This window comes from Typopeltis vanoorti, chromosome 15 (assembly GCF_054136105.1).
Source record: "Typopeltis vanoorti isolate ZY-2024b chromosome 15, IOZ_Tvanoo_1.0, whole genome shotgun sequence".
Lineage (NCBI taxonomy): Eukaryota > Metazoa > Arthropoda > Arachnida > Uropygi > Thelyphonidae > Typopeltis > Typopeltis vanoorti.
The window spans coordinates 104,957,651-104,971,310 of NC_143563.1; the positions used below are offsets into that span (position 1 = coordinate 104,957,651).

Consider the following 13,660-nt stretch of genomic DNA (forward strand, 5'->3'; position numbering starts at 1 on the left):
TTCTGTTGTATCTCCTTTTTTGTATATAGGGGTTATAACTGATTTGGTCCAATCAGTAGGCACTGCTTCGTTTTTATAGATCCTTTCAAATAATGTTTTTAATGGTTCCAAAAGTTGTTCCTTTCCTGCTTTTAAGAATTCTGTGTGTATTTGATCAATGCCAGGTGCTTTCCTAGTTTTGAGTTTTTCTATGCTGTGTGCTATTATTTCTTTGGTAAAGATATTTGTTTCCTCTTCCATTTCAGTGACTGGAATAGTAATATCCTGGGAGCTGTTTTTATTATATAATCTCTGAAGTATTCTTCCCATCTGGCTATTCTTTTTGTTTTACTTTCAATTAGTTGTCCCTCTTTGTTTTCGATCATTATAATTTTTGTTGTCCGTGTCTTAGTAATTTGGTCTATTTGTTTATATAATCCATGAGGTTATTTTCTTTTGATAGCTTCTCTGCCATTTTGCATTTTTCTTCTAACTAGTTATTCTTGTCTCTTTTGACTACTTTTCTAATTTCTCTGGTTAAACTATTATATTCATTTCCGTTATAGTTCTGTTTTAGTTTCATGCTTTTTCTTTGATCGCTTAACCTTTTTACTTCATTCGAGATCCACTCCTTTTTACTTTCTCTTTCTGTGTAACATATTGTATTTTCTGCCGATTTCAATATTATTTCCCTTAATTTGCACCATTGTTGTTCGATGTTTATATTCTGTTTTGGTAGTTCCTTCAGGTTTTTATCTAGTTCTAGTTGATATTTTCTTAGAATATTGTTGTCTTGTAGTTTTTTTACATTCAGGCTTCTTATGGTCTGATCCACAATCTGCAGAAAAGGATCTGCAATTTAGGATACTTGATTTCCATCTTTGATTTACAATAATATAGTCTATCATATTCTTGGTTTGTCTGTCTGGTGATATCCATGTCCATTTTCTTTGGGGTTTTGGATGTTTAAAGAGTGTTGGTTATTGTTAGTCTATTATTTGAGCAGAAGTCGAGCAGTCTTTCGCCAGGTTCATTGCTTTCTCCATACCCGAGCTTTCCAATTACTCTTTGCCAGGTATCCCAGTCTTTGCGTTTAAGTCCCCCATTACAATTAGGAGATCTTGACTTGATGTCTGCTGTACTGCTTTTGTAAATCTATATAGAACTCCTCAATATCTTCTTCTGATGATGTCGAAGTTGGTGAGCATACTTGAATAATAGTCAGTGATCCGATTGATGTTTTAAATCTTGCTTTAATTATCCTAGGTGAGATAGGATCGTAAAACAATAGAGAGTTTTGAGCCTTTGGTTTTAATATAAGTGCTGCTACTTCTTGGTGTTTGTTGTCCTCCCTGCCTGAAGTTAAGATTTTGTACTGTCCATGGTGAAATTCTCCTTTTCCTGTCCATCTGGTTTTGCAGAGCCCAATCACTTCCCATCCGTAGTTGTCTAATTCATGCTGTAGTATTTCCAATGCTCCTTCCTGGTGAAGAGTTCTTACATTCCATGTAAGAACTCTTCACCAGGAAGAAGCATATTTTTCGCCTTCACTATCTTGGTTCCCTAATAGTGGACGCGACCCTTGTTTGACAAGGCGATGGTCGAGCCGGCATGTATCTTTAGGTTGGTTAGAGTTCATTCGGTTTCAATGGTTAAGTTTTGTCAAGTGTCAACCACCACTCCTTCACCTGAATTCAGCTGCTTCTAACATGGAGTACAGACACTGTTTGCAGCCGATTCACTGAATACAGTCGCTGCTTGAGATTGCCATATCTGGCTACCCTCACTTAGTTTAGCCTGTGGGTCGACACAGTTTACCGGGGTGTGGCCGCTACTAGCTTACAGTAGCTTCTTGGAGCCATAAGTGAGAGTTGGGTGTCCAGTGAGAACCAATCCATCTGAACCACAATTATGTGCAACCGTCCAAGTGGTGAGGTACTATCTCTCCTTGACATCCCATACACCCCCACTGTTGTATTTCCTTTATCTGCCTTGACTATCACGTTGTTTCTTTTTCAAAGCTTTGAGAGTCTTAATTCTGATTTGGAGCTATTTCTCATTTATAATTTAGTCTTCCATCTACAATAGGACATAATGAAGCATCTAGTGTATGGGTTTTTGATGCTCCATAAATTCTTTGGACTAGAGGATATTTCAATGTTAGAGATTTCTTTTGGCCAATTGAGTAACGTTTATAATTAAGTCATTGGTTTTATTATGTGGGATTCCAGTCCATAGCTAAATAGTTATTGGAATCTTCTAGTAAGTTGTTAATTTTTGTTATGTATTTGTCCATATTCATCACCACTGTTGTATTTCCTTTATCTGCCTTGACTATCACGTTGTTTGTTTCTTTTTCAAAGCTTTAAAGTCTTAATTCTGATTAGGAGCTATTTCACAGTTATAATTTAGTTCTGAGTAAGATAACTGAAGTTTAATATTACTATTATTGTACGGGCACTGCCATAGAGTCTGTAGACTCATCTCTGGAGACACGAACTATCAACACAATAATTATCATGATCTTTTTTTTTTTTCATGTAGCTTCCTCAATGGGAGGATGCAGCACCATGTTGGCAGGTCTTTTTGTTTCAGCATAGTCACATGATCCTGTTCAGGATCTTATATCATCAAACCATGTCCTTCTTTTTTTATCTCTTGATCCTCGTCTTCATCATCAAATTCCTGATATGTACCCTCAAGGGATGTACAGGATATGATAGTACTGAATCAAAAACTTGCATCATTACTAATTTCCTATCTGCAATTTTCCTCCAAAGCAATCTGTTACCTATCAAACTTCAACATTATCAGATCTTATTTATCTATCATAGATACATCTAAGGTACATTTTACTGTATCAATCCACCTATATCTTGGTCTTCCCCTGGGTCTTTTTTCTGCCAACCTGGCAAACAACACTTGTTTTGTTAATCTTTCCTCTCCCATTCTGTTTAAGTGACTATACTAGCTAACAATATTAAGTTCTTTCCTAACATTCTCTTTTTAATATGTCATTACCACTGGTGCCACCTGTTCACCCCTCTAATCTTTCTCAGAACTCTCATATCTGTGGTCTCTAGTCTTTGGTTAAGTGTTTTATTTCTAACCCAGCTCTTAGATCCATGAGTTAAAATTGGTTTGAACACTCTTGTATACACCTAATTTAGTGTTTTGACTAATTTCTCTCTTATTCCATATAAATTTATTCGATTAACTTCCTACCATACCAGCTTTGTTGATTCTGTTGTCTATTTCCATGTTTAATTTACAATCTTCACTAAAAATCGTGCCTAAGTAGCTGAAATGTTTCACTTGTTCTATACGTTCTCAATTCACAATGCAGTTGATATTTTCAATGCATCTACCTATTTTCATTGTCTTTGTCTTGCTATTGCTGACCTTCATACCAGATCTATTACAAGAGTTCTTCAATTTAGTCAGGGAATCTTGCAGACTTGTTGCAGATTTATTTAGAAGTATAATATCATCTGCATAGAGTAAAGCGATGAGGTTAACATCAACAATTTTGATAACAGGTTTAATACCACTTTCCTTCATAATGTGATCCATATGAATAACACAGGAGATAATGTACATCCTTGTTACACACAGATTTAACATTAAACCATCTTCCTGTACTTCCTTCAGTTCTAACTGTTGACTTACAACTCACACGAAAACGAAGTATTGCTTGATATAATGCCCCATTTACACCATACAACTGTAGCACTTTGAACATCTTCCCTCTTGGCATCCTGTCATATGCCTTTTCCAGATCTACAAAAGTTAAATACAGATCTTTATTATATTCCCACAGTTTCTCAACTATTTGTCGTAATGTGAAAATTTGATATTGACTGCCTCTATTTGACCTGAATCCAGCTCGTTCACCAAGCTGGATTCATTTTCAATAAATTTCAACAAAGATTTATTTTCAATAAATCTTACCAGAAACACTCAATAATGAAATGCCCCTGTAATTCTCACATTCAGTTTTATTTCCCTTTTTATATATGGGTACTATGAGGGCTCTACACCAATCATCAGGAATTCGTCCCTCTGTCCAGGCCTTCTTAACTATGCAGTGCAGATCTAAGACTTTTATAACTCCAGACTTGAGCATTTCTGGTCGAATATCATCTATCCCAGCTGCCTTTCCACATTCCACTACTGTGCTGTCATCACTGTTTGTTTCATTTAGCAATTTTTCGACATAATTACTACATACATCAAGCATATCTTTTTCGCCAGTTTTCATGTCACCTTTATCATCTCTAATTCCTTTTTAGCACTCTTTCCTCCATTTCTGAGCTTTTTCAACAGCTTGTTGTTGAAAATGTAGCATATTGAATAGCTTCTCTCTTGGCACCTTATCATATGCCTTTTCCAGATCTACAAAACTCAAATAGAGATCTTTGTTATATTCCCATGATTTCTCCACTATTTGTTGTAAAGTGAAGATCTGATCCTGACAACCTGAATTTGACTGGAATCCAGCTTGTTCTTCACCAAACTTTTTTTCTATAATTCTTCTCAACCGTTTCTCAAGTATCGTGGTAAGATATAATTGCATATATCTTATCAGGACCACTAAGTAGGGAAATACCTCTGTAATTCTCACATTCAGTTTTATTTACCTTTTTATATATGGGTACTATGAGAGCTCTATTCCAATCATCGGGAATTCGTCCCTCTGTCCAGGCCTTCTGAACTATGCAGTGCAGCCACTGCAAGACTTTTATACCACCATACTTCAGCATTTCTGGTCGAATATCATCTACTCCTGCTGCCTTTCCACATTTTAAGCCTTTGAGGGCTTTTTCTATTTCAAGTATGGCTATGTATTCCTGACTGTATGCCTGTTGAGTGTTTTTTACCACTGTGCTATCACTGCTTGTTTCATTTAGCAATTTCTCGAAGTAATTACTCCATACTTCAAGTATATCTTTTTCTCCCATTTTCATGTCACCTTTATCATCTCTTACTCCTTTTACAGTACTCTTTCCTCCATTTCTAAGCTTCTTCAATAACCTCCAAAATATTTTGCCACCTTCTTGATAATTATTTTCTATGTTCTTGCCAAAGTCCTCCCATGACTTTTGTTTAGCTAGTTTTACACAGTGTTTAGCTTTCTTACATTTGTCTCTGTGTTCTCTAAGAGCACAAGCTGACTTATTTGCAAGGAAATTTTGGTATGTGTTCTTCTTTTCCTTCACTGCCTCTTTAACTTCCTGTTCATGGAGTTCTGATTTTTCTATCCTTGTAGACAACCTCACCACATGCCTCTCTGGCTGAATCTATCAAGGTTTTCTTCAAGGCTTGCCACTGAATCTCTAAAGTTTGGTTCCTGTTCTCAAACTATCTTTCATTTTTTTCTTCAGTAATCTTTGTGTATTTTAGTCTACAGTTCATATCTGAGAGCTGATCAACTTTTATTCGCTTTAAGACTTTCTTACATGTTATTCTTTTCAATATGAAATTCAGTTTTATCCTGCTGAAGACTAAATAGTGATCACTTCTAATTTCAAATCCTCTGTACACTCTGGTGTCCTGCACAAGGGAGAAAACAATGAGACTTTTCTTATTTCTTGCCTCTTTTCTCCATGTGAATTTGTGCACACTTTTATGTTGGAACATGGTGTTAGTAATAACCAGTCCATGATCATACATCCTAAGTCACCTGTTCTAAGAACTTGTTATCTATTACTATTTTAGTTCTTGCTGGATCCTGTCCTTTAAAGGCCATAGTTTTTTATTTTCTGTTGATATTATCATACCGTAATCTTTGGCTATCTCATTTAGATCTAAAATAGCTTTCTGTAAGTTATTTTCTCTTCTTCTTCTTCTGCCTATCATGGAATATAGGCCATGTGGCCTGTTCCGGTCTCATGCCATCTCTTTCTTGGTCTTCCGATTCTTCTTTTCCCACTTATTTTGTATCTGTATACTATTTTTGGTAGTCTGCTGTTGTCCATTCGATTTAAATGTTCTAGCCATTTTTGTTTATACTGTCTTATGTAGTAATTAATTGGTTTGATTTTTAGGGATTGTAAGATTTCTTCATTTGTTTTGTGGTCCCACTTGGTTCCTGTGAAGTTCCTCAGAAATGAAGTTCCTCAGAAAAACAGCTGGTATATCCAGCTGTTTTTCTGAGGAACTTCATTTCTGCTGTTTGAATTCGTTTTTCATCTTTCCTTTTCATGGTCCATGTTTCGCTTCCGTATAGTAGAGTTGGTTTTGACAAGACATTATATAGTCTGATTCTAGTGTGTTTTTGTACCAGGGATGGCTTAAATATACTATTTATTATGCCATTTACTTTGACAAAGTTTGATATTTTAGTGTCTGTCTTTTTCTTCTTCGTATGATAGATCACATCCCAAGTATCTGAAAGTGTTTACTTGTTCTAGTATTTTATTATCTATCACTATTTTACTTCTTATTGGGTTTTCTCCTTTGAATGCCATTATTTTTGTTTTTTCTTTGGATATTGTCATATTATATTGCTTTGAGATATCATTTAATGATTTTAATGATCTTTGTAAGTCATCTTCTGATGTAGCTAATGCTATTTGATCATCTGCAAATAGTAGTGTATCTATCTTCATTTGCGGGGTCATTTGACCCCACAAAGAGTTATTTTCAGAATTTGTAATTATTATATGGTCGTCGGCAAAAAGGGGTGTTTAAGTTCACTGTAGGAGAAAGGTTAATTTCTTGATGTAAATTTTTATTCCATTTTATTATTATTTCATTAAAGGAGATATTAAAAAGAGTTGCTGAGAGGGGACATCCCTGTCGGACCCCTTGGTTTATCTCTCGTATATGATAGCTCGTGATTTAATCTTATTTGATTATTTTCATATATACTTGTGATAGCTTTTATGATGTTATTTGGTATTTGTTTTTCTTTTAATATGTTTAATAATATGTTTCTTTTAACTTTGTCAATAAATGCAATATGTGTTTCTAAATTGTATTCACTTCTTTTCTCTATTATTAATTTTAGGCAAAAGGTCGGGTCTATTCATGATCGTCCTTTTCTAAATCCGTTCTGTACTTCTAAAATAAAGTTTTCGGAATATTTCATTAGTTTGCTATTTATGATTCTGCCATATATTTTGGTACAGGAAATTAGTATACTGATACCTCTATAGTTTTTAGGGTCATTTTTTAAAGGTGGGAATCACAATTGCTTTTTTCCATTCTATTTATTTTCTGCGTTCTTACCAAAATCTTCCTATGACTTGTTTAGATAGTTTTGCACTGTGTTTAGCTTTCTTACATTTGTCTCTGTATTCTCTAAGAACACAAACTGACTTATTTGCCAAGAACTTTTGATATACTTTGTTCTTTTTCTTCACTGCCTCTTTAACTTCCTGTGTACACCATTTAGTTCTGATTTTTCTATCATTGCAGACAATCTCACCACATGCCTCTCTGGCTGAATCAATCATTGTTTTCTTCAAGGCTTCCCATTGAATCTCCAAGGTTTGGTTCCTGTTTTCAAACTCTTTCATTTTTTCTTGAATAATGTTTGTGTATTTTAGTCTACAGTTTACATCTGAGAGCTGCTCAACTTTTATTCACTTTAAAGTTTTCTTACATGGTTTTGTTTTCAGTATGAGATTCAATTTTATCCTGCTCAAGACTAAACGGTGATCAATTCCAATTTCAAATCCTATGTACACTCTGGTGTCCTGCACCAGTGGGAAAACATCACTATCAACAATAACATGGTCAATGAGACTTTTCTTATTCCTTGCCTCTTCTCTCCATGTAAATTTGGGCACATTTTTATGTTGGAACATTGTGCGATTTAATGGACAAAATTTCCGGTCCCTATGTCGCATGTGAAAATTAACACCCTGTTAATTTTAAAATGTTTTTAACCAAGATTTGTTTATAATTAAATTAACAGCAGGTTATTTTTTGTTATTAATTTCCTGGAATGTATAACAAATTTTGGCGAATAGGCTATCATATGTTGGAAAAATACTGTAGTAATTTAGCCGACCGAAATGAGTCACCGTTCATAAATCATGTTCACCGAATGATTAGGATGTGATCACACCAGTCGCACTGTGATTGTTTCTTTTGTCTTGTGGTGTGACTTTTGTGGCAGTTTTATTACACACATTTTTGTAATATCTGGGAGTTAATTATAAAAAAAAAACAGCAGAATTCAAAAGTTCAAAAAAAACTTGTTAAAATTTTTTTTCAAAGCGGGATTAGCACAAACTAAGTACCTCAACATAAAACATTAACTTCACATTAACTTATCTAAAAGTGTGTGTAAAACAATCTTTTTTGTGATTAGAGTGCTAATATTGATAGAATTGCGGTATAATGTTACATATATTTTTATTTTAAAAAATTCACAATTTAATGGACTTTCGATTTAACGGACATCCCTTAGCCCCTGTTAGTCCATTAAATCAGGGTTTTCTGTAAAACCAGTCCATGTCCTGAGCAGGAATCCAACAGGTATTTGCCATTATTATTAACTTTGCTCTTTTCTCCAAATTTTCCCAAAATATTTTGGTATGCCTGACAATCATTTCCTACTCTGCTATTTTGATCCTCAACAAGGACCAACTTTTCCTTTTTCATTGTGTCAGTTGCTTTCTCTAAAGCTTCAAAAAATTCCTCCACTTCTACCTTAACAGGACCTTCTGTGGGAATATGCACAAATAAATCTCATTCTCCAATTCCCCATTCTGATATTTGCCGACATCACTCTACTTGATATTGCTTGCCATTCAAGAAGATTAGCCAATTCCAGTTTCTCTTGTTGAGGTTCAGTCTGTGGATGTGGGCTTCACAACTTTATTTGTGTAATCCTTCAGGTGGCATTAAACTTGATAGATTTGGAGATATGAAACTTAGCGCTTTTCTTTATGCAGATGATGTTGTACTCCTAGATACATCCAATGCAAGTTTCCAGGATTTTCTAACTAAATTGATTCATATGGAATAAGAGAGAAATTAGCTAAAACATGCAAACTAGCAATATACAAGAACAATGCTTAAACTAGTTTTAAGTTATGGGTATAAGAGTTGGTTAGAAATAAAGCACTTAATCAAAGATTAGAGATCACAGATATGAGAGTTCTTAAAAAAATTAGGGGCCTGAACAGATGGCATCATTGGCAGAATCATATTAAAAATGAACATATTAGGAAGGAACTTGACATTGTTAGCATTCAAGAATATGTGATCAGAACTAATCATAGTTGGTATGGCCATTTAAATAGAATGGGTGAGGAAAGGTTAGCAAAACAAGTAATTGATGTGCCAAGTTGGCAGGAATGAGACCCAGATGAAGACCAAGGTCTAGGTGGATTGATTCAGTCAGAAGTGTTTTAGAAGAAAAGTGTTAGATATGACATGGGAGTGCTGACAAGTAATAGACTAATTTGGAATAAAATTGTTGATAGGAGAGTATTAATAATGTAATCTTAATCATGTAATTCTGTCATAGTTGCTTGAACACCCTTTGAAGATACATATCAGGAAATTGATGATGACAGTGATGTCAAGTATAATATACTTTACAAGATGAAAAAACTTCCTTAACCAGCAAAAGGAGTATTTTGAATTTCGCTTCTGCTGGCAAGCAGATGCTAAAATTTCCAAGTTTCAGCCATAGTTCGGTGGTTACTGCTTTGGAAGTGTTGTAATTTTGATAAGAGAAAAAAAACGTTATTTAGAAGGTTTTTTTTTTATATTCCTAATCTTATATTAATATTATAGATCTGTCATCTTTTAATTTTTTTTTTTCTTTTATTTAGTTGTATGGTAGAAGAGCACCTTGGGAAGATCCAGCTGAATGGGTTCATCAGTCATATCCGTGGCCAGCTCCTTCTACGGGAGATTGGCCTTTATTATTACATCTTAGACCAGAAGATGTAGGATATGAAGGTCATCCAGGACCAGGTCTTGGAACTAAAAATGCCCATCAAGCTCAAAGTGATGTGGAAGCAGATCCACTGGTATGCAACTTGCATTATTTGCAGACTTTGTTCACAAAATGCACTATATCTTTCAGTATATTGTTTAAATGAATATTTAAGTTATATAAGCGTTGCTTACGCAACATTGGTGAACTTATAAACAAAAAAAGTATAAATAAATTATAAAGTATAAATATAAAGTATAAGTATAATAAAAAAAAAGTATAAATAAACATAGTTTAATTTAGGTTAATGTTTTTGTGTATCTTGCATGTCACATCAAAGATGTGTCAGTTGAAAATGCTTTGGCCAGTTAGTGGATGGTAGAGATATAACTTTCTATTCAGAATAAAACAGAGAAAATACAAAAATATACAAACAAAAATGATGGAAGTTTTTGTATTTAGTAACAGCAAATGTCATAATGGCTAAATGGTGATAGAATGAGTTCAATATAATGTTCAGAATCTTTATCTTAGGCTGAGATGATAATTTGACAAATTATATAAGACACCACTACATAAGACATATCAAGAGAATAGAAATTGAACTTACAGAAGAATTAGAAAATGGCCATGCTTAATAGAATTAGAAAATAGCCCTGACATAATTGGTGTCACCGACATAAGAAGACTAAAACAGGTGAGATTCTGCTAAATATTAACTGTAAGATGTTACACTTGAGCAGTAGCAATGAAGGATAGCTAATAACGTTCAACACTAAACACAAAGATAAACTTCTGAAATGGCAACCAGCCCATAAAGTAGTGACTCAGACATACCTCAAAATGAGGAATTAGACAATGACTTATTTGTGTTTATTGATCCATAGAAAGTACTAAGGGAGAAAAGTGTGAATTTTTCTAGTCCTTACAAAAGGCAGCTATCAATAAAAGGAAAAGCTATTTCTTTAGGAAATGAATACTAATCATGTAAATACTGTATGTTCTGGAAAATTTGAAGAAAAGGCAAAGCTGATAAGTACCGACTTGATTTTTTGTTCATGACAGGGACTGGGCATTGTTAATATTATCTTCCAATGTAAAGATGCACACAAATTCACATGGATAAAACACAAGAAATAAGAAAAGTCACACTATGTTATTGTTGGTAGCAATATCCTCTAACTAGTTTAGGTTCTCACATCATTACAAAAAAGAGAGAGAAAGTATTTTGGTTTACCAATCCATCACTCACCAGTTCCCCACCATCCCTTTCACACAAATTCCCAAATTCTGTTACTATTTATCAGAATTGGCATTAGTAATTCCCCCCACTTAACACTTGCAATTCAGCACACCTTCACATTTCAACTTTAAACTAATAGAATAAATTTTTGAAACAAAAGAAGAATAAGAACAGATTGCATCCATCCATGGTACTTTGTATTACAGGTTGAAAAACTACTGTTCATACATGTTTCATACCGTGAAACAAAACGCGTTGTTCCTTGAATTCATTTTGTTTTTAAGATGTTAGCCTAAAGAAGGATAAAGAAAGTATCCAAGTTTTCTTTATCTTTATAATGATTACTTTAAAATAGTTGAATGTGCTATAATGACATCCTCATATTATCAACATTTCTTTTAACAATTTCCGAAAGTTTACCAGTCAGCCTGTGTAGCTCAGTGGAAGTAGTGTTTGCACCCCACGGCGCTTGACTGCACAAATGAAGATTTAGGTTCAAGTCTAGTCGCTGACTAGAGGAACATTTTCTAAGCTTTTTTTTTTTTTTTTTGACTGGTTCCTGAGTTAGTCGATCTCTGACACAGGCAAGCGGGTTTTTCCCTTCCGGAAACTCGGGCTTTTCGTCCCGTAAACAAGAAAATCGATCATTGAACCCACACTATTTTCAGACACTAAAAATATTGTGTTAAGGACCATGAGATGGTGGCACTTGTTAGCCATCTCTTCTTTGCATGGCGATTAACTTAGTGATAGCCTTGGGCCAGCTATCTCTGATTGGCTGCCAGTGGAGATTGAACTGCCCACTCAGTCTCCAAAAGTTAGATTGGGCTAAAACAGCCTCACCTACTCTCTATATGGGAATAAAAGGCATGAGCTGATTTTTTTGGAAGTTTACCACACAATTTTATATTTGCTCTGATGTGAAATTTAACATTTCAGTGGCACTGCATGGTTACATACATAAAGGTGTAATAAAAATACAAAATTTTGTCTCGTTCATTTGGAGGAAAATTGTTGATATGAAATTAGTAATCCAAACCTCCATAGTGTATTTGGAAGAACAATGGAACATTGCACCCTTCAATTGGAAAAGGCCCGAGTTCAGTTCTCATCATGATGAGGGGAATCTTGACATGTGATTTTTCAATTGAAGGTGAGTTAGTCAAGCCCATAGATAGGTAGCAGGTATTTTTCTCCTGGAAACTAGGTTTTATCATCCCATATACAGGCAAATAATCTATGAGAACATAACCAATTTACACACAAAAAATCTTTGTGAGCAGTAAATGGTATTATGTGTAATTGGAGAACTAAATAGTGGAGATGGTGATGTGTATAGCAGAGTAGAACACTCTTCCACAACGAGTTCTTGGAGGTATCACATAATAATAATAACAAACTTAATCATGTAGTACTATTACCAGTATTGTACATAGCAGGAATTTGATGAATTTTGTGTGAAGGTGACTTAAGTTTTATCAACTATTCAATTAACCAGAGTGAAGGAGATAAGTAGCTTTGATTACTAGAAGATAAAAAAAAAATCAGCATGTGAACTTTAGCATTTGAAATACCTAATGATAGAACAAATAAAAATATACAGAAATTACTTGTACTGTTAAATCTTCTTAAGTGTTGTAAATATTTAAATCACTATATTTACTTTAAGTGGATAAATGACTAATTATTTTCATTGTTCTTTTTTGTTTAGTTAAATATGCTGATGCGCCTCCAAGAGGCAGCTAGCTACTCTAGTCCTCATAGCATAGACAGTGATTCCACCAGCCTAGATAGCCAGAGTAGTGGCCTTCATACTGAAGATCTTATGTCTTCTGGACTAGAATCTACTATCTAGTGCCTTGTGCGAGCTTTTTTTTTTTTTGTGACTTCACAGAGAAGAATATCTGAATGCAAATTTTTTGTTATACAAAAAATGTGATGTATGTATGTGTATATATATATATTTTACAAATTTGTTTTTACATAAGTTTCAAGTAATATTTTTCAGAAATTATATGTATACTGTTACCTATTCAGCATTGCAAATATCAGAATTCTTCCTGATTTTATATCAGATGTGGATGGATTTATCAATTTCTTTCCATGTTGCAATTTAAATTTCTGCACATCAGTAAAATATTTGTAAAAGAAAGGATATACAGTGATTTTAAGGTGATCTATCTCACATTGTATATATAAATAATATATGATATTTTTGAAGAGTGTGATTTATTTCTGTAATTAGAAATGAACGCATCCCTGTATAATACCCATGAATTTATTTATGGTTCAGTTTTTAATTCAGTCGAGTTTAAATATATTACTGTAAAATTAATCAAGGCATTTCTAATTGTACTTATTCAGTTAAATATGTGCAGATGTGTGTTCATCTCTACATACTATACTAGAGTTATGTGGGGGGGGGGATGTATATAATTTTCTGAAATGCAAAAGAATGCAGTTTCAGATTAAGGTTTCATCTTATCATCCCTTTAATTTTATGTCAGCACTATTATTAAGGTTTTATCCGTTTT

At 34.0% G+C, this 13,660-nt stretch overlaps 1 protein-coding gene across 1 annotated transcript in view; it reads left to right on the forward strand.

Moving 5' to 3' along the window:
* LOC150099051 (neuron navigator 2-like) overlaps positions 1 to 12,981 on the forward strand; it is a 636,174-nt gene extending 623,193 nt beyond the window's left edge. The window contains exons 34-35 of the mRNA XM_090405801.1: positions 9,777 to 9,977; positions 12,838 to 12,981. Of these exons, the coding sequence (XP_090261927.1) occupies positions 9,777 to 9,977; positions 12,838 to 12,981 (345 nt within the window). The remainder of the gene's footprint in view (positions 1 to 9,776; positions 9,978 to 12,837) is intronic.
* The last annotated feature ends 679 nt before the right edge of the window (positions 12,982 to 13,660 follow it).